Genomic DNA, 21402 nt, shown 5'->3' with positions numbered 1-21402 from the left:
AAAAAAATCATACACTAGACAAAACATCCTTCTTCCTAACATGAGCTCTGTACTTACAGTTCTTTTAGGTTTGTTAGTGTCCTGATAGCAGTGGGGAACTCGTCCAGACTGTTGTAATTTAAATCTCTGGGTGAAAATAGATTTTATTATTTAGGTTATGCACTGAATAACAGATAATATGGCATTGTTGGCATTTATAATGAACTATCATCCTCTATGCATTAAATAAATACATACAGCAAAAAGCCAGGAAATCCTCAAAAGTATATGGATATTTTCCAACAAACTCTATTTAGAGAACATTATTGTTCCTATTTTTTATCAGCATTCTATTTTTAGTTACATTTTAGCAATTCTGCAATAAAGAAAATGTAAGTTAATTTGAGTACTACTAAGGGATTTGCTGTTTTAAAAATTACTCATCCTTTTCATTACATTAAAGCATTAACAGGGAAAAAAATATTTCGAAAGAATATGCAATGACTTTGGTGAGCTGCACTTTACATGTCTAATACATCTCTCTGTAAAGATTTCTAACTGTATTGTTAATTTTAAGACCTGACGATAATCAAGAGAATACTTCTAACCATACAAATTGTAAAAATGATAGTGTAGCTATGGTAGTGACCTCTGCTTTAAGGAGTGCTCATGCTACAGCAGTAATTAGATTTTATTCTTGTAGGATGAATGGATTATAATCCTACTTCTGCCCACAGCACGGCATATGTACCCTTTAGCATTTAGGAGATGACTGAAACTAAAATTGAGACATGCCAGTTTACTGTGATGCTCTCTGGCAAAGTTTTGTGTGGGGAAAATACTCTGAAAAATTGGAGCAAAAGCCTTTTTAAACAGGCAAAACCCAAGCCACAGTTTACAATAGATTGAAATTGAAATAGTATCAGGCTGAAGTAATGCAGGCAGGAAACTGCTGTCTGAACTCAACAAGGCTTTCCTTCCTGCTTGTAAATCTCTCCTGCTTATTGACAAAAAGAGATTACAGGCATGTACAGTTTGGTTTTGCCCTCCAGTGATATGTGATTTCCAGACCTACGCCTCAATGCAAACAAATGATCTTAAAGCTGGCGTCCGTCATTTGCACCAAGATCTCTTCAGATTATCTTGAAACTATCTGGGATTTGGTTATACATTATGCAATTGCTGTGCTCCAGGCAAGTGCTGCCCTGTCCTGTTGCAGGGAAGTGGCTGCACCTACACTTCTCCCACGTTTGTGACTGTCCTCTGTGTTCTCACCTCTCTCATGCCAGGTGGCTGGGACTGGGTTTGCAATTACTTACTCCATTGTTCTGTTTTTCCCCATTTGTTACCAAGTGCCATGTGAATATCACTTAAAAAAACAAACCAAACCATTACATTTTCCTTCTTCCTTTCCTGTCCCCCTTTCCGGTGCTACACTAAGGGACTTCCTCTCAACTCACAGATGGCTAAGAGTCCAAATTGTAAAATTGCAATTCAGTGGCAAGGGATCAATGCAATCAAAACTGGTGGTAAAAAAAACCAAACCAAGAAACCAAAACCTTCTTGCTTCCTAATCTTAATGAAAGATGAAATTGGGCAGTACACAGGTTTGTGAATGAGAAAGCAAATAGTCACCTTTAGACTAGCATGAATCATATCTGAAACTATTTGTTTCTCATAACTGAGTTTTTAACCTCTGTCCTGGTTGGGTAAAACATCCAAAATCTCTGAAAATGATGCAGCTGACTGCAGCAGGTGCTGGGGGAAGCATATGCAAAGTTTTACTGTCCCTGTAGCATTTTTGGTGTCTGTGGGTGACTCTAGCAGACAACATCTGTATTTGACTAACTGTAATAAAATACTTTCTGCTAACCATTAGCTCTGCAATTCTGTTTGGCATTTTATATAGAATATTTTTTTTGCTAGAAAACTCAAGAAAATTTGAATTGGTCTAAACAGAACCACAGTGAAAACTAAGGGAAATTTCAATCTTTACCAGCGCTATTCTTTATCAGACCTCTCTAAAGACAAAAATTGGATACAACTGAAACATTTCCCTTCTCCCACTTGTAAAGCACATGCATAATCTGACAACCTAGAACTTCTGCTTTTCCCAGGTATAAAAAAATAAATCAATCTAATTTTAACTAATAACTAATAACTCTCCTCTATGGCAAGACAGTTTCTTAATGTTAAAGCTTTTCACTGTGACAATTTCCCAATCTAGCGATTAGCTTTACTGATTGAACAAGACAAATAAATAGTACTAAACTAGGCAACCATAAGTTCATGAATAGTCACTCTTTTTCACTGTTCAACACAGTTTTCAACTGTCTTTCAAACAATTTATCAATTGACAATGCTTATTAAAAAGGCAAACTAATTTTATAGTCAAAAATAGGATTTGCTACACAGAGTCATTGTGAACTATCACTTAGATCCTGTAGTGATTAGGCAAGCCAAAACCCACATTTGGCTTTTAGGCTATTTTTATTCTTTCAGAATATTAATGAAAACACTCTAAAAAAAAAGGAAACAAATAAGAGGTCAACTCACAATGTCTCTAGGCTGTGGAGCCCATCAAAGCATTTCTTTCCCAGGGAATAGATTCTATTGTTATGGAGATGTCTGCAGGGGAACATTAAGCACGCAGTCAGGAAAGCACACTGCACACAGTGGACTTAAGCAAAACATTTTGATGGTTAAATCAAAAGAAACTTATTTTCAGGCATGCATTGATTATATGCAAGTCATGCTTTTGCAAGAGCATGTATAGGACGCACCTCTACCACCCTCCACCCTTTCTCCCAATACCTCTCCACGCTTCCATCTGGTTTCACAGAGGGGATCTGCTTTAAAACCACCTAGATTGTTCAAAAGTGTTAAATCCTGGAGTTCCAGTCTGGGGTTTGCATCATGAATAGACATATTCTCAATGATAGCTAATTACTTAATTAGCACTTCTTAAAAACTGTGTGTGGGGTGTGAGGTGTGTATTTGGAAGATGTATATTCAGAGGGTGTTAGAGGGTGTGGCCCAAAAGGGCAGCCACTGAGGAGATGGCTAACACAGCAGACAGGTAAGGGGCAATATGCTTGCAGAATGCAGAAAGAAACAAAGCCATAATACAAACAGTCCCTGAGATGAGCAAGCTAAGTAATCTTAGACGCACTGTAACTCACCTTTGAAATGATAAGAATCAGTAATTACTTCCTAAAAGATTTAGCAATTGAAAGCAATTTTTATATATTTTAGCCAATTCCCCTCTTGCCCCCTCCTGCCCCAAGACTCTGAGTTCTGCCTATTTCTGTCTTTTAGACTGACATGGAAAAACACCACTCTGTGTGAAGCTCATTAATGTGAGTAGATTCAACTTGTAGCCACTTCAGGTCATTTAATTTAAAAAGAATGCCTTTTCCCCAGATTTTTCCGTTCATTTTGTCCTCAAAATCCTACCCCTATAGTGGAGGGAAACTAAGGGAGAATTGCTTTAAGGGAAAAGAAAGGCTGTGAATGAGTGGCTACCAGGCCCCTTCAGTACTTCGCTCTACTCTGAAAATATTGTTAAAAATCAGAGGCTCTCTGAATGTTCTGCAGAACCTACAGAAACTGAGTCTACCTGTCCATCAAAGGCAGGGATTCTGACAGCAAAATAAAAATGTTCTGTGGGTTTTTCCTTTCCTAGGAAGAAACCTAATCAACTCTATTTTTTATGACTACTCTGACCTTTAATGCTTTAGTTGGCATGAAGAGTGCATATTCAAATTCCAATTATGTTTGGATCTTTAATTATAAAGGTTTTGACCTGATCCAATTGACCATGCATTTTTGCACTGTGTTGAAATTTTGCCAGACTCTATAGAGTAGCAACCAAATGAAAGCAGAACCCCACACAAAGATTCTGATAAGCCAAAAAGATCAGATGTTGAAGGTCATGAGGAATGATTAAATTATTAATCACTATAAATCCCAGATTAGAGATAAGCAAGGCAGATCTTAAATAAGGAAACCTAACTGAGCAGAAGCAAACACGGCCTGAAATTATTTTCTCCTGCATTTCTTAACTGTCCTCTTACATTTCTGACAGGAATCTAGAGAACAATGTTCAAGACAGCCTCTTGTCCTGTCCATTGCTGATAAAAGTCCAGAAGGTCAATCAAATGACAAGTCCATCCATTCTTTAACTTGAATGGGATTGATACTCAGTGTAAGGATAAGGCAAAGGTTTTGCAGTACTAGTCAGCTGTTAATCCCCATTTTTGGGGCCCCATGTAGGCAGAGATAGTGACTATAACTGTCAATAAAGAATGTCTGCCAGGTTCAGTGCTTACACTGGGGCTAGAATATGCTAAAACATGCTAAGTGTCTTGCATAAGACTATGGTTTTAGACAGCCTGCAGTGCTTGAATATATAATTCTCTCTTTAATAATACTAACATTTTCCAAAGCATCCTGAAATTACTTCTCCACTTCAGTTTCTCCCGCCAGTCTAGATTTTTTCCTCTTGGTATATTCCCAGAAGATAAAAAGCTGAAATCATGCTTCATACTATACCTTCCAAACTTTGGTGCCAGCCATGCGTGTTTCAATTAGTTGAACTGGTATGCAAACATAACCAAACACAAAACAATGTATACTTTCTATGAAGGGAAATGCATATTTTTTCTATTGGATGGCATTCTTTCCAAGTCCCCCCGAAAGATTTCCGTTCATTTCCTGTTTCTAATCTTCCCTCATTCAGTCTTAGAGAGCACACAATTCATCCCTTCCTGTTTGTTTTGCTGACTAGATAGGGTGATTTTTTAATTCCCTTAAATATTTTTTTATTGAGATGGAAACTTTTAAGCTAGATCAAAACAAGTGGTTTAGCAAATGTTAGTCAAACTGTAGGAAGATGCAATAAAATCTGTTTACCAAGAAGCCCAAACCCTGTAAGAAGACATTGTGTCTAAAAAGCAATCAAAAAAACTTACAGAACTACCAAACTGGAGAGGTTTCCAAAGGCATAGTCTGGTATGTAATGAATTTTATTCAGTGCCAATGTCATTGCCTGAAGTGCTGGTAAACTCCTGAAAGCTTGGACAGGAATTTCTGTCAAAGAGTTATCATCTAGCCACAGGTGTCTAAGGGAGACCAAGCCATTGAAGCAGTTGGGAGGTACATAGTTGATGTGGTTGGCATCCAGACGTCTAGGAGAAAAAGAAACAGAGAAAATTGACTTCAAGAAAAGAACAGTGCCTTTGCACAGTATTACAATGAACACAACCCCAAAGGACGGACATGGGTTGCCACTTCCAGTTTTTGTTTCCTGGAGATTCTACATTTCCATCTTGCTTGCAGCCTCACCCTTGAAATCTCAAATCAGGTTTACAAGTCTGCTTGTCAGCTGGCTCTGTGCAGACAGCTCTGCTTTAAAGCCATAAATTCACTGAGAGCACACACACTGATCATTTTTGAACAGGGTCTCTTCAAAGACTGGGTATGACTTTGTTTCCCTTCCCAATTGTTTGAAAGTATGGAACAAAAAAGTGCAAGAAACTCATTCTGAGATTCTCTTTCAGAACCTATAAATCACTGAGCTGCAAGACAATTTGGATTTCCATATGCTAAACACCCATTCCAAAACCCATAAATAGAACTCACTTCTGAGTCTCTGGAGGTTCCTGCTTTACCTTTTCTTAAATATTACAGTTGTAGAATCACAGAATATCCTGAGTTGGAAGGGACCCACAAGGATCATTGAGTCCAACTCCCATGCTGCACAGGACCATTCCCAAGAGTCACACCATGTGCCCAAGAGGACAAATGCTTCTTGAACTCTGACAGGCTTGGTGCTGTGAACACCTCCCTGTGGAGCTTGTTCCAGTGAAAATACTGTGTATTCTAATGATTCTAATCAGAACTGAAGTTCACACTTTTTTAGTAGTGGAACATAATGTTTTTTACCTAGAGATTAGTGTTGCCAATATGATGCATTTGTGTTGAAAAAGAAGGTCCCAAATGCACTTCAGCTGTTGCAGAGCCAACAGAGGGAGCTCAGCTGCACATTGTACCTTTGCAGAGTCTGCAGGTGATGCTTTGTCCTCACACTTGTGTAAACAAGGATTAATTCTACTGAACCTTTTTCAGATGTGGTGCTACAAATATTATGTCATTTACTCACTGGCTTTTGCTTTTTCATTGTGATTCTTTCAGGTAAAGATTTAAAAGTGCACTTCAGATTTCTGAAACTTTGTGAAACATCCAGTTGGGGATGTGGGCCCCAATACACTTTTTCTGCTTTTAATGTGTTGCAGTGACTTGCACCTTTTCCATAACATGAAAGCTCTGCTAAAAATTTTCATGAAATGTATAGAGGGGAGTAATGAGGTGAATGGTAAAAGAGAAATAAATTTAAATAGATGTTTGAAAACACTACAGAAAAACAGCCACACCCAGGGTACAAAGAAGTAATTCTGTACACCCTAAATTCAGTCTGTTTGAGAGAAATGCAATACTCTTTGTGGTGGGCATACTAATCTCTTTATTTAAAGCTGCTTCCTCATTTACACTCATGTAAAATGTCAGGTCCATTCTATCTCCTGTTCCATGCTGGCCCTACCTACTGCATGAGAACAAATAATGACTGCTAAGGCTCCATGCCAGGCTGGCAAATAACTGAGACAAGGTCAGTTGGAACAAATTTATAAGGTTCAGTGTCAAAGCCCTTGTACAATTAAATTTTCAATATAATAACTGACATGTCAGGCAGCAGAGACAGAGCTTCCAAAATAACTCAATGGTCTGTCAACAAATGGGTAAGACTGGAAATGTTTAGAAACACGTTGTTACTCCCCCTTTCCTCAGGCAACAACCATGTTATGCCTGTGTTTTCAAATAAGGTATAATTTGAATGAGTAGATGAGGTTTCTTTGCGTTCAGTCAGAAGTAAATTTCTTCCCTGGGTGATGCTGGTATGTAAACTAAGAAGTTACAGTTGCCTTAGTTTGACAGTTTCCCTGATTAAAGAATGGAGGCTTTATTCAAACTCCATGTGTTGCAGTACTGCAGTTAACATCTCGCTCAATAGGAAGTGAAGCCTGCCTGCCCAGCCCTGATGTCCCTGCTGACTCCATGGGAGTTGCTCACAGGATGCCTGGCTGTGTAGAGAAGCCAACAGTCACTTGTTTGGATGTGACCCTGTGGCTGAAATGGCAATATTTCTGCTGTCGTCAGTGAGACCAGGATTTTTATCTTACCAATATTTTGTAACAAATCAAGGAACTGATTTTTTTTTAATAGCTGAAGTTTCCAAATATAAACCCACCACTGGCTATGTAAACAAAACACATAGCACAGAACAAAAAACAGAACTGCTGTACAGTAAATGAAATTCTAGATAGTTGAATTATTGTTTAAATAAAGCTTGGAAGAAATAAAAAAGCTGCAATGATTTGTGCTTCGGGTTCTGTAACTGGATTACATATCCTGCAAGTACTTATAAGAAATACTGCCTCAAGTGCTCTTTTGTTATCTAATCTTTTTTAAATTTCCAAGCACCATTTTCCCTCTTGCAGATATTAAAAGGTTTCAGTAGTGGTTATGTTTCCTGTCATACTGTAGGTAATGCACACTGATGTATAAAGCCCTGATCAAAACCACCCTTTTCAGCCAATTGTTTTACATGTGTTGATCAAAGTTTTGGCACTTTCAGAACTAAACCCATTAACTCACAAACATGACCCTATTTATAACTGAAAATATATATAGATAACATGTGGTGAGTTTGAAAGCTGCTATTATATTCCAGAGAGAGCTAATTTAGGGAAACAGGAATACTTGATCTTTTCTGATAGGCAGCATGTAAATAAAGCAGCCACTATGAAATTCACCATGAGCTCACTTAAAATGTCTAAACCTTTCAAAGCAAATGCTTGAACTAGGTGGACTGTAACCCACTAGTGTTTCCTGTGACCCACTGTGAATGCTATGACCATGTGCACAAATTATGAAAAGATATTGTTCATGTAGAGTGAACACTGGACTCATTTACTGGTACAGGCAAAAGTAGATGTTTGAAAAAGATTTTATTTGCATTTTTTTATCAATTTAATATGAATGGACACTAAGTTTCATGCCAGTGGTAGGTTTCTAAGGCAATATATATATATTTCCCCCCTTTTTTCTGTATCTTCTCTCAGGAAGAGCTACAAACTGGGTGTATCTCATGATCAAGAAATTCTGTCTTGTTGAAGTGCCTTACTTATTCATTTGGGTTTAAATCAAATGCTAGATAGGGGATCAGGAAGGAGATTTCTCCCAGGTCATGTTTCCCTCTGAAATAAACAGCAATTACATGGATTGCCTCATCTTGAATGGATGAGAGCCAGAATACAATGAAAGGTCTGCAAAAGAGGGAAGCCACAAAGATGGGTAGAGCAGTCAAGGATAAAGTATTTTTTCTGACGTTTAAAGTGGGAGAGGTAAAGCCAAAGGAAAAGGGACTGTTTGTAACAGGTAGGGGAGGCAGAGAAGTGGGAGCACAGGAGGACTGATTTTAGGTATGGTGGGTTAAAGAAGGTGAGTGCTTCTCCCTCTCCTATCACCTTCCTTTTCTCCTGGCTCAGCTCTGTTACGCAGGAAGCCTCAGTCAGGTCTCTCCACAAGCATGGAGCAGTGATGGACAGGGGTTGTGGACAGGCCCTGTCTGGGGAGGTCACAAGAGGGTCACTTGCAGCACACCATCTCTGTCAGCGTGTGGGCACACAGACCCTCTCAAGGGTTTGTTCGCAGGAGTTTGACTAAAGTCTCATTTAAGTAATGGCAAGTGACATCTAAACCAGCTCTGAAAAGTGAATGTAATGAAAATATAGCTGGCTATTGTAAGCCATGTTTTTTAAACATGGTCTTTTATGCAGGATATCCCCTTCAGTCCACAGGGGGAAATGCTAGGACTATTGTAAAAAGCTTAATTACAACACACCAGCCCAGCAATTCTCACAGCTCGCGTTTGCAGGACTGATACAAAGAACCCTGTATGGCAACAAGAAGACCAAAAAGGACAAATCATTAGTCTCAGTTTAGGAGCATTTGTTTCAGTCTCACTGTTCAGTTTTACATGAGGAGGTTTCTGCAGCCCTGGGAGTTTCAATCTGTAGTGTTTCTCTTCGCATCCAGATGTGCTGCTCAGGGGTTTTGGTAAACTTGCATTCAAGATGAGGATGATTTCTAGATAGCAGTTCTGAGGCTGAGAAATTTGTCTGTCTTAGAGATGTGATAAAAGCCCCCTCTTTTGAGATTACCCATAAAACAGAAAAGAGTCAGCTGCCAAGTACCTTCTATTGGATGAAAGAAAACATCACCTGGCGGCCTGGAATTGCTGATCTAACACACTCTATTTGCACCCCATTTTGAGAGCAACTGGCTGGTTGAGTAAGGGACTGTACACAAAAAAATAGTAGCAAATGCATTTTATGGAACTTTGCACCTCTACCTTCCTCCCCTTGGTTATCAATCCCAAAAAAAGTCTGTGACTGAGAGGGGTGTACTGATAGTCTATTACTGCTCGGTGTTTCTGTCACTCTTCCATTGCCCAGTGCCCTGGGGCTGCAGCAGCTCCGATGGTGAAGATTCAACAAAACGAAGAGACTGCAAAAGTGAGTTTAGAGACGCCTTTGCATATGTGGACAGACATCTGCATGGGTACAAACAACCTCAATTTAAATGTGGGAAATTCCTCCTCTAGGAGTTTCTGAGTACTTGTTGAGGTACCAGCTTTCTTAAGAAGGATAATGCCTTCTGTAGCCTTCATTATCATGGGGTGTGACATGGAAAACCACAACTAAGGTTCCTGTCTTTTCATGAAAACAGTTCTCTGGAGAGAATGTAATTTCATCAAAGTTGTTTGGTCTTTCAACTAAAAATCAGGATTATTAACAGAAGCATCAAACTGGAAAATAATTGTTTAAAGTTAACATTTCTGGGAAAAGAAAAAGCAGCTTTTGAATTGCAAGCCTGAACTGGAAGCATTTCAGAATTCTGTTCCCTCAAAGTCTTCAATTCCTTGTTTGGGTTAAGCATGGAAACTTCTCTTGAAATGTCAAATATTTGGGGGAGTAGGAAGATGAAGAAAAATCCATTTGCTGACCTGTTGCAGCCAGGCAACTACTGAGAACATCTGAGATGAATTCTAGGTAACACTTTATGTAAGACCTGGTGTCACCATCAGGTGCTCTAAAATAAATACTGAAATATCTTAAAAGTAAAATTTAAGTAATCTACAAATTCTGCTGGAAAATTTAAAAAAAAAATCATCAATACTACTTTGCATCAATGTAAAGTCCAATTTGCTTTGCTAAATTGCAACTTTGCAGGTTGTTAAGGGAGAAAAGATGGTTTATTTTTTCCCTCTGTCAGCTGTTTAAAGTGCTTTGGAAAATGGGCTATATTGTATTCTGCCCAATTTTCTACTGTTCAAGTCCTTTAAATTTCACAGGAATGAGAGCAGGTGAAACAGTAAATAATGCTTGCTTTTAAATGTCCTTCATGACTGGTTTGGCATGGGCAGTGAGACAGCAGCTGATCCGTTCTTTATTTTGGCTATTTCTTTCATTTTGGCTATGTCTGACAATGCAGCATTAAGAGCTCCTTATTAACAATGATGTCTAAACAATGATGTCTAAACAGGGAATGAAGTTTCATCTGTAGTATCCACTGCAAATGGTTGCGTTACAATAGTCTCAATAAAAGAATAGCAGAAGCTCTGCTCTTCCATCTGCAATGCCAATTAATGTTTCCTCCTTTATTTAGCAACATTTGCAAATGGAGATCTGTAACTTTTCAGTGGCTAGAAATATAAAATATATGTTAACATACTCAGGAGAAAAGTAAGAAAATACTAATGGTTTGTCATCACCAGTTTTTGACGAATCCCTGCTTGTTCAAAAATACTGAAATTATATGTCAATTCTGGTATATAAGGGATGGAATTAAAAACAAGATGATTACACTACAGAAACAAAAATACCTAGGTTAAACAAATACATGCATTAAATGAAAAAGGTTGGGCAGAAAATAAGCTGCTAATTAGGAGTGACACTTGAAAAACAAACCAATATACATAGGTAAAAAGTTTTTGAACTATGCATATCTATTAAAAATCACTAAAAGTTTTCTCAACTTAAACACAGAATGGAGATATCGATGATGTGGGAAACACAAAATGCAGGGATTTTCTGTTTATAGTCTGTCCTAAAGAAATACATTTGCTCAAGGTGACTAATAGGGATGGCAGCATTCAAGTGACACTTTGAACCCTGCTGCCAAGTACTAAGTTGTGCCACATCAGTGATTGTGTGTTCATCCCTTTCAATCAAGGTATCTGCACACTCTTTTATGCTTGACAGAAATAAATGCCATTTGAATTGTTAGGACTAGTAATCCAGATAATTTATGTTCACACTAGACTTCAGAGGAAAAATATAGCTTATACAATAATAGAGATACCCTTCTGCTCAAAACCACATCTCAAAACCAACACGTGTTGGTTACTTCCTTAATCCTCCAGCCACAAAGGGAACTAGAGTCCTATGCAAACATCATCCAAGCTCTGGTAGCTGAACTCACTTATTAATCAAAGCAGCGCATAGCTGGTTTTGACTATTTTGACTATATTGAACTACAAAGATTTTCATAAAATTGGAGAATATTTTAATATTATTTAATCTTACTTTTTTGCTTCAGAAAAGCTGTCATTAATTTTTAATGGTTTTTTTCATAGATTTTTGCCATCAAAAGTGAAATTCACAAGTCTTGCATGTTTTTAGTTAATTTTTGTGCCTAATTTTATAGTAATTATTGAGTAATATCTGCTGTCTGAAGAAGACTGATCTGTTCTAGAGGTAGGTCAAGCCTTAACAAATTTATGAATATTTGTCACTCAGATTTGTCATGCCATTCTGCATATTGACAATATTACATCTTGAACAATAAAGTGGAAGAACTTGTATTTGCAACACATCGGTTTCTTGTTCTCGGTACCACAGGCCATTTAACATCAATTAATGGTTCTATCAGTATTGACACCTATGCTGTCATTTTTTAGCCTGGAACTAGACAACAGGGAGAGCATCATCCAGAAATATCTTGGATGTAAAAACTTGTGATGAATTTGCATTATGATTGAATGTGGAATACCAGTGTGTGCATATGTACATATGGTGTACACACACATAATTACATATGGATATTTCTATAAAAAGGAATTAAACATAATCTTCTTCACACTGATTAAGGTATCAAGGCAGTTGCTTTGGTTTGCCCCTTTGCATGACTGCCTTTCTTGAGCAAAACCACAAAAGGCAGAGATCTGAGTCCTGTCACCAGCTTTTTTTCCCCTGCATACATGCTAACCTAAAGCAAAGGGTTAATGAGGCTTTGAGAAATCGTGCCACCTGCATACCTAAACATAATAAATAGAAGAAGTTGTTATCTTATAGAAACTGCTTTTGTGAAGGCTTTTAACCTCTTAATTACACTTTTGAAAGGACTCCTGCTATTTCAAAGGCTTTAAGAAATAATTCCTATTGTAAATCAGAAACCAATGCAAAACAACCTTGTGAACAGAAAATTCCTAGACTATATGAAACAAGAAATTGAATCTGTGCACACCTTTATCTGACAGGAACAAGCCCTTTTAAGCAAACAAAAGAATAATAGTTTTCTTTTCCTCAAAGAGGTCTCTTTTGCCAGTGATCGTTTTTCAGGTGATAGTAGCTTTTCTGTACAAACCCATATCATTCCATCTTGGGGTCTGCTAGACAGCTGTCTAAAGGTTTCTACTGACCATTACTATTCTCCCTCTATTTTAATTCAGTCCTTAACATAGACTGCACAAACTCTGGTTTGCTTCTTTAACTTCTTCACCTAAGGAAAAAAAAATATTTGCAACAAAGCCAGAGTGAGACTGTCATTTTGTTTAGAAACTGCACTGAAAATTCAACAATCTGTTTCAGAGCAACAAAGGAACTCTTGTTGGCTTGGCTTATCATGTTTTGGTCCAGAATGTGTATAGAGTGATGTGATCTCAGCAAGATTTTTTTTGTTTGTTTAGCAGAAAGAAAACCTAATATAGTCACTAGACCAGCATTTTCTCATGACTTTTTGAAAGATCAAAGGAAAGAACCGTAACCTCAAAAGTATATGGCTGAGATATTTCTGTCTGTGTCTGGTCAATAAAGAAAAAAGGTACTGACCAAATAACAATTATAAGATAATTAATTCTTGGGGCTGTTTCACCCTTAGAAACCTTAACAAATGCTTTGTATATTAAGGAGGTAAATGTAGTTCAAGACGGACATAAGAACATGAGAGCTATTACAGTATGATGTGTGTCTGTGTAGTGCTAAGTTATACACAGATGACATAATTTTTCTGAAAATAAATTAATTTAATTAATTCTGGTCTTCAGATTTTGGCTGAACAAAATGTATGCAAAATATGTTAACCTTCTGGTGGAACTTCTTTACCCGCACACAAAAAAAAAGTAAGTATGTTTGACATAGCAAATTTCTTAACCAACACATCTTAACTCTAACCAGATTGGTACAGGTGCTCATTCTACCCTTGTCATTGTTAGAATTTCACCTGTTATGCTGGTGCTCAGTGCACACTGTAGCAACATTTCTTGTGGAAGCTGTTAGAACTTCCAGGCTGAATTTCCTATTTGGTTCTTGTAAAGTATTAGGAAAATGATTTTATTTGAGAATAATTCTGTGACAATATAAGGCGGTCAACTAAAGCATACAGAGTTGACATTTTCTTCTGATCAAAGAGCTACTTCTCTCCTTTCAATCATCTAGATATTTTATGCTGCAGATTCAAAATCAGTAGATCTGTTAGAAAAATTTGCTAATTTTTTTTTTGTATCAGGTGACAATACAGTTTTCTGTATAATTCAGAAACTAACTTAATTTACTACATCCTGTGTTTGGACAGCAAGAATGTCTTTGTGGTTTCAAAATCTGAACTGCAAGTGCAGCAGAAGAAACTTATACCAAATTGCCTGAACAAGAGCATGGTAGATGAAGCTCAGTACAGATAGGTGTCAAGAGAGACACTTAAGGAAAATGCAATTCAAACTTTGCAGGACAAGTTCTTGAGTAGATACTAACATGATAGAAAGAGGTCCTGCAGGTGCAATAAGTATGAAAATAACAACTTAGCATTCAGTAAAGGTTAAAAAAATTAAAAAAACAAATTTCCATTTTTTTCCCTCTGTAAACCCATGATGTGCAAGCACTTTAAACCTGCTGTGCAGGGCTTATCCCTCTTTCACTCATTTCAGATCAAATATGTGAGAACTGAAAAAAAGTTCAGTAACATGACAAGGATGACCAGAGGAATGGAATAGCTCCACATGAGAAATAATCCTAGTAAACTACATTGGAAAAATTGACTTATGGAGATACAAGAGAGGTATGTAAATCTGGTGTACATCAATATAGGACTGCTGCTCCCACTTTTTCCTGAGGCTGCAGAGAACATAAGATGTGGTGAGAAGTTACAAGTATCAGGAGGTACCTCACCATGCTACACAGGCTAGCTGATCAGCAGACATGCTGCCACAAAAAATCATGAGTGTTTCACTGGCTCAAAAAGCAATTGAACAAACTCACAGAAGAAGCCACAATAGACTCAGTGAGTCCTTGAGTGCAAATCTCTGGTAGCTGGAACAGTTCACTGAAGTAGTAATAAACTCTTTGCTGGACCTTCTAGATTTCCTTTGGCATCCGTTTTTGCTGGCTGGATGCTGGGCTGGGTCACCTTTTAGCACAACCTGGTACAACCATTCTTATGGGACAGCAGCACACCAAAAAATTTCATTCGTACCACGAAGCAGCCAATTTCACTCTTGGTCTAGCAGTTCTGGCAGGAGTTCTGTTAAAACTGAAGCTCGTGGATTGAGTCAGCACGGACAGTCAAGAACTATAAATACAGAGACCTGCCTGAAGCACAGAATATAATTAAGCATCTTCTAGTACACTTTGTTCCATGAGTTATTAGCGTTTTCCATACTGCTTAAAAAGAAAAAAATTACACCAAATGAAAAGAAAGAGGGGAGTAATTTGGGATTCCTTGTCTTCCCTGGTAAAGAATACTAATGAGAAACCATGTTCTTGACAGAAAGCATTGCAGGCCAAGGAGTGTCTTCTCAGATGTTGAACCAGTCTATAATGCTGCAAAGAAGCTGTCAGTGTCATAAAATTACTGGAATGAAACCAGTCACTTTTGATGTTTAATTGAGAGTACAGTTCTCTCAAAAAGCAGCTCAAAGAGAATTAAAAGAACAATTTGATTCAGTACATTATGAAGTGATATTAAGAGATAATTATTAGGTAATTGTATATTGCTGTTCATGCAAGGTTGCAAATTGATTAATCAGGTATACTCACAGAGACTGCAGGCTGCGCAAGTTCTGGAGTGCTTCAGTAGGAACCTGGCGTAGCTGGTTATTCTGCAGCATCCTATGTTTTGAGTAGCACAAAAACCAGAATCAACACAGTAAAGATAATTTCTTTCTATTGCAAATTTTCTTTCAAGCTTACATTCTTTGTGCTGGTTCTAATTCAAGATTACAAAGAAAGGAAAGTTACACAAATACTCCATTCCCCTGCCCCTGCCAAAAGCCCGCTCTCTTCAAAGCAAACAAATACCTGTAGCATATCAGCTTTGTTAACAGCTAGACATCAGCTTTGAGCAGGATTTTCAAAGCAGCTAAGAAAGTTAAAAGAATAAATCTGATTGGCTTTCAATAGGGCTTTTAACCTCCTAATTTTGCCCAGTGATTCTGAAATTTTCTTTCTCATGTACTGATTTTGTTTTCCTTCCGAAGAGATTCTATTCTGATAAAGCTGTGAAGGACTGACTCTTGAAATCCTTACTCAGGAAAATACAACAATAGCAAATATAACTTTTAACTGTATAAGGCATATATGAGTTAACTTGAATAAAATTTTATCTCTGCAAATAAATTGCTAATTCTTTTTCAATGAAATTAATTTTCCCGAACCAAAAGTTGCTAGCAATCATCTGACAAATCTTTTCTTCGAAAATACCATATCATTTAGCTTGCAGAGATTGAAAAATCTCTTTCCATTCCTAAACAATATTTTCCTCCTTTTGAATATGGTTTCATTCATTCAACCTAACATCCTTGTTTGGACCAACTCCTACATATATAATGCAGATAAATCTGAAGTAGTACATGTTGCCTTCAAAAGGAGGAATATTCAATGGGACATTGTAAATTAAATAATTTCTGGCAGGCCTAAATCTGCTTGGGCCAACAAGAGCTAGAGCTTGTCAACTTAAAAGTAGATGGAGTGGGAATCTCTTGATACTTCTTTTCCAGTTGAGTATTTTTTCAGTAGAGATTTGTACAATAGCATCAGGTCTGGCTGGACGTTGCCTAGGAGGTCAGCGTTCTTGCAAATAATACATTGATACATTCTTGCTAATAATCTGTTAATAATAATCTTGCTAATAATAAAGTTTCTGTGAACTTTACATGGGCAAAGATCCCTCTAGAGTAACCACTGTGAGATATAGCCTGCTAATAATTTTAGTAGCTACACATACTGTCTTATCACGCCAAATAATACAGGGTTTTGTAATATTTTTTATAATTTATCTAATAGTCATTAGATTGCAAAGAAGATAGGAAATATGAACTGTGTTTTAAATTGTGTTGTATACAATAATGTTTTCCCCCCCTGTCTTTCAAGAAAAGGAAAAGGCAATTTACCCCCAGTTTTGTGTGATCATGAAAAGTTCTGTTGAAATCAGATTTTTTGAGATAATTAAAGAAACTATTAACTGAACCAATTTTTACCTTTGATATTGTACAGAGACCTCTACTTGATGAGCAACTTGTTTTTAGAATGGCATTAATGTTTTCCAACTTTTGTTTAGGGTATTTTCTATGTGAAAAAACAAAGATTTAATGATGTTCATATGCATCTTCAATTGAATTGTTCAAAATGAGCTGATCAAAATATGTAATTTACTTGATCAAAACTTCACTGGTTAATTAGTTCCCTAGAGCATTCAGGAAATCAGAAATATATCAAACAACACACAGTTTACTTACAGCACTTTAAGACTGAAAAGGCCAGCAAATGCTCCCTTAGGAATGTATGTCAAGCCATTTCCTGCAAGACGTCTGCAAAGTTTGAAAAGGGAAAAGAGTGAATACTTTTTCTCTTCATGTGGAATTAATTTGGTTGCTAAAAAGTGCAACACAGCTATGTTTGAGCGACTGATGCCAGAGGCAGTAGTTTAAGAGCCTAGTTTTGTCATTAATACACTTTTAAAGGCAAAAAAAAGAGAAAAGCCTGTAACTGCACAGTTGATCCACTGACAGCTGGACTGCAGAGAAAAAAAATTCAGTTTTATTGCAAATTTGGCTTATGGTTTAGAATTTACATTTAATTCTTCATATTCTTTTTAGAGATTAGAACAATCCCAGCAACTAAAATACAGACATATTGACAACCATTAGCATCATAGCATTTACAGGCATGCACTTTTAGAATTGTGCATGTATGATATCTGTGAACATTTAACTCATTTGCACTAATATAAAAATATATCCCCACAGCAATGATTACAGTGCATTTTGAAATAACTACACATAAAACTGCAGTACTGGTATAATAACAGTTTTCCCTGTGAGATGTGCAATAGGTTGGCAAAAAGTCTATTTGTTATAATTTGTAGGGCATTTTTCCCCCTACTTCTATTGCATCTTGCTCTCAGATTGCCTGAAGGTATTTTACAGACCTAGGTAAGTACACCAAATACCTCTGTAAAGCATGTAACTCTGACAAAAAAAAAAAAAAAAAAAAAGACTGCATCATTCTGTAAGCTTTGTGTCTAGGAAAGAGATAATCTATTTGATGTAAAACAATGGGATTTCCATGTTCCCCATCAGTGCAGCTCCAGACAATCCTGGAAATGCCTGAGGCCAGGTTGGATGGGGCTTTGAGCAACCTGGTATAGTGGAAATTGTCCCTGCCCATGGCAGGGGGCTAGAATTAGATGGTTTTTAAAGCCCCCTCCAACTCAACCCACCCTATGATCTTACACTTACCCTTCTGCCATCGCAACCCAGCCTGAAGTTGCTGTGATACCTGTACCCTGCCTGGAAAACTGACTGGTAAGGGACAGCTTCCCAGTCAAGCTACTTTGAGTCAGTAGGGCCACAGTGTCTGCTCCTAGCTAACAAAAAAAGACAAGTTGATATGATGTTTGCAGACCAAGTTAAGCCAAGTAGAACTGCTCATCCCACCAGCCAAGATATTGCACACCAGAACTGCAGAGCCCACAGCCCAGCTGATGTGATAACAGAGCTGACATTTGATTTGGCCTCTGGACCCTTAGGAAAGAACACAGGACTAGTTCCAGGAAATTCCTTAGGTACCAAGCTGCCAGAGAGGAACATACAGGACTGAAATAGGCACCAGATTTGCCAATACTGTTCATGGAAAAGGCCAAGTACTTTTGACTGGAGTCCCAAAGATCCAGCACTGACTAGCCCTTAAGTGTTGTGCTCTTTTGGGATTGAGTTTTCCCTGAGCTAACTACAGAGTCCTGTGCACACCTTGTTTTCAGTCATTGCTTTCATACAGAAAATAAAAAGATAAATTTGGCTATATATTAAAAAAAAAACAAAAGGAAAAGAAAAAGGAAACATGAATCTAGATCCTAGTTCTAAAGACTTTTCAGGAATTTTCAGTTAGTGGAAAAGGTTCTTTCCTGTGTAGACAACCCTGCTGAGCTGTGTAACCTGTAATGCTGAGCTACTCCTCATTAAAACACACTATTAAAAATGTCTTCTACAAACACTTTAGACAGATGTAGAAACAGCATGTTAAACTTTCTGGTAGGCACAACTTGTGTATTTACTCCTTAGGAGTATTTTTCAACCTCGGGTCATTCTTGAAGTTCTGCTTTGAATATTTTTCAGTTTGCAAAGAAGTCTCACTAATTTTATAGACAGTGCTTAGAACTATCTTCTGTGATATTCCTCTGCTGATGCAGCAGCAGCTCATGCTATTCATGTACAGTCTCACATATTTCAGCAGAGGGCTACATTAAATATATCACAAATGCCAAAACACATGTATGTCCTTGTAGCTCTCTCACCAAGCAAACTGACAGTGTCAGAAAAGGCAGACATCTGGCAACAATTATTTTTGACGCAATGATGTTGTCTGACCTTCATTTACCATACTAAATTCTTTCTCATGATGCACTTTCCATGATTTTCTGTGGAACAAGCTCAGGAAAAGCACCTATCTATTCCCAAGATGCTCTATGAAACCACTTATGGCACAATAGTAGCATTTTCCCAGCCCATTAGAACTCCCCAGCACTGTAGTATTTGGTAAAAATCAGCAAAAATTACTCATTCGGATGGTTGTCTAGTTTTTTAATATTCTTGGGTAAATGTTTGCACATCAGTTCCTTAAGGCATGCTGCAAAGCTCATGAAATTCAGCTTATTTATTCCTCATAATTTTTAATGTCTTCCTTGCAGTGTTTTCTTGCTATTACTATATTTCCATTCTCAGCCTCAGCATAGGGGAAAACTAACCCCTTTGTTGATACTACAGTATGTATCAAGTATCTACCAGGGTTCACTCTTCCCACTCAGGGATTTTGTTTTCCATTACCCAAATTATTTGAGGGAAGCTGCCCAGTATTTTACTCATTTTCAGATGTACTATGGATAGCAATTTTAGTCTGAATGGGTAAGTATAATTTTCCCTGAACAAATGAAAATGGACACCACACCTGTCTCTGTAGCTGAGTATTTAGTTAATGATTTCTGAGCGCAGGAATGAAATTACTTTTTTATAGCACTTACATAACCTAATGGTTGACTTTATTGTTTGAACAATTTTGAATATCCAAAGTTTTAATAAAAAGTTTTTTTTATTTTAAGCATTTCTGACATTATTTTAAAAATCTCTCTCTCATATTAGAGATATCTCATTAACTATATTCAGGCTCATATGTATCACATCTCTTTCATGAAAAAGTAATTAAAAAGGATCATATTTTTGCACTATGTTATTTTAGATTTAGATTTTACTTACACTGCTTTGAATAATCTTGCAAATTAATGGAGGCTGGAAAAGTTTACAGAGAAGTGCCACCACGTCTCCTTCAGCACTTGTTACTTGTTACTTGGAGTCAGGATACTTTTGGCTTAGGCATATTTACACTACTGCAAGTTTCTTTCTGAAAGATGTAAAATAAATGAGCTGAGAGGCCTCCATACTTTTAAATGGCAGCAATTTATAAAATATCTTTCCATGACATTTAGCCCACTGGCCATCACTGCTCACTGTTGGAATAGTTGTGGTGCTGCAGGTCAGGTTCATGGCCTATGGTCAGATCCAAGAAAAGGTGTGTCTGGGCTCTCCTTTGTGTGCTCCCCATCTGTTGACCCCTTTGACATATTCTGACCTCTCCTGCAGTGTCATAGTTCTGAGAAATGGTGATTACCCAGTCAAAAGAACATTCCCAGACAAGAGAACTAAAGTTCCAAAAATTATCAGAATTTTTTTTTCTTGTTTTCCTTTGATTGTCTGAAGAGAAAAACTTCATTCATCAGAAAGAAGCAAATAAATATGAGTTGTGACTGAGAACAGTCCGCTATTTCCTTTACATTTCTAGTAAAATAATTTTTCTTTGCCAACTCAAAATGGCTTTTTGTGTGGATGTTTTCTGCATCAGGACAAACCTCACCTGGTACCAAGCATCTCTATACCTGCTGGGATGGATGGTGAACTTGAAACACTAAAAAGTCTTCTCTCTACAGATAAAAACCTGTGGCATTTAATTAAAAAAAACCACATTTCCACTAACTGTAAAAAGAACCTGTGGGAAATCTAACCCAGCTAGTTCTCAGTCTGCAGCAGACAGTGACAGTATAATATGGGTAGAGGCTGCTTTCCTTCTCTGCTTAAGTATGATATAGTCCAGCAAATGCTGAGTGAGCATCTGTGAAGTGTATTTCCAAGTGTATTTCCAAATCTAGTAGTATCAAAGCTAAAGGAAGGACATGAAAGGGAGGTAACAGTCTCTTTGGGAAAAAGCATATGTTTGCATTGATCAATATTCATGCTCTGTTCTAACAGGATTAGCACAATGGAATTTTCTGGAACAAGTTACTCATAAAATCTTGCAAGGTGCTGAAATGTAGGAGAATAGCTGACACTCTGAATCTCGGTGTGGCTTAACATAAAATAGGAATAAACAGTATGAAAGGAGTCAAGCTCCACCACTACGAAGTGAAAATGCAGTGAAACTGTTGTACTTCTATTTCAGACCAGATACAATTAAGTAGAAATTCATTACACTCAAATTTCTGATA

General features: G+C 37.4%; 1 protein-coding gene across 1 annotated transcript in view; it reads right to left on the bottom strand.

Moving 5' to 3' along the window:
• The window catches only part of LGR5 (leucine rich repeat containing G protein-coupled receptor 5), a 90183-nt gene that overhangs the window by 22715 nt on the left and 46066 nt on the right, over positions 1-21402 (bottom strand). The window contains exons 3-7 of the mRNA XM_085044948.1: positions 17108-17179; positions 15411-15482; positions 4953-5168; positions 2536-2607; positions 58-126 (exon numbers count right to left, since the gene is read on the bottom strand). Of these exons, the coding sequence (XP_084901074.1) occupies positions 58-126; positions 2536-2607; positions 4953-5168; positions 15411-15482; positions 17108-17179 (501 nt within the window). The remainder of the gene's footprint in view (positions 1-57; positions 127-2535; positions 2608-4952; positions 5169-15410; positions 15483-17107; positions 17180-21402) is intronic.

The sequence above is a fragment of the Lichenostomus cassidix genome, chromosome 1Aa (assembly GCF_008360975.1).
Source record: "Lichenostomus cassidix isolate B80296 chromosome 1Aa, HeHo_3.0, whole genome shotgun sequence".
Taxonomy (NCBI): domain Eukaryota; kingdom Metazoa; phylum Chordata; class Aves; order Passeriformes; family Meliphagidae; genus Lichenostomus; species Lichenostomus cassidix.
The sequence above is the reverse complement of the archived record's forward strand: the minus strand, read 5'-3'. Positions and strand labels throughout refer to the sequence as shown.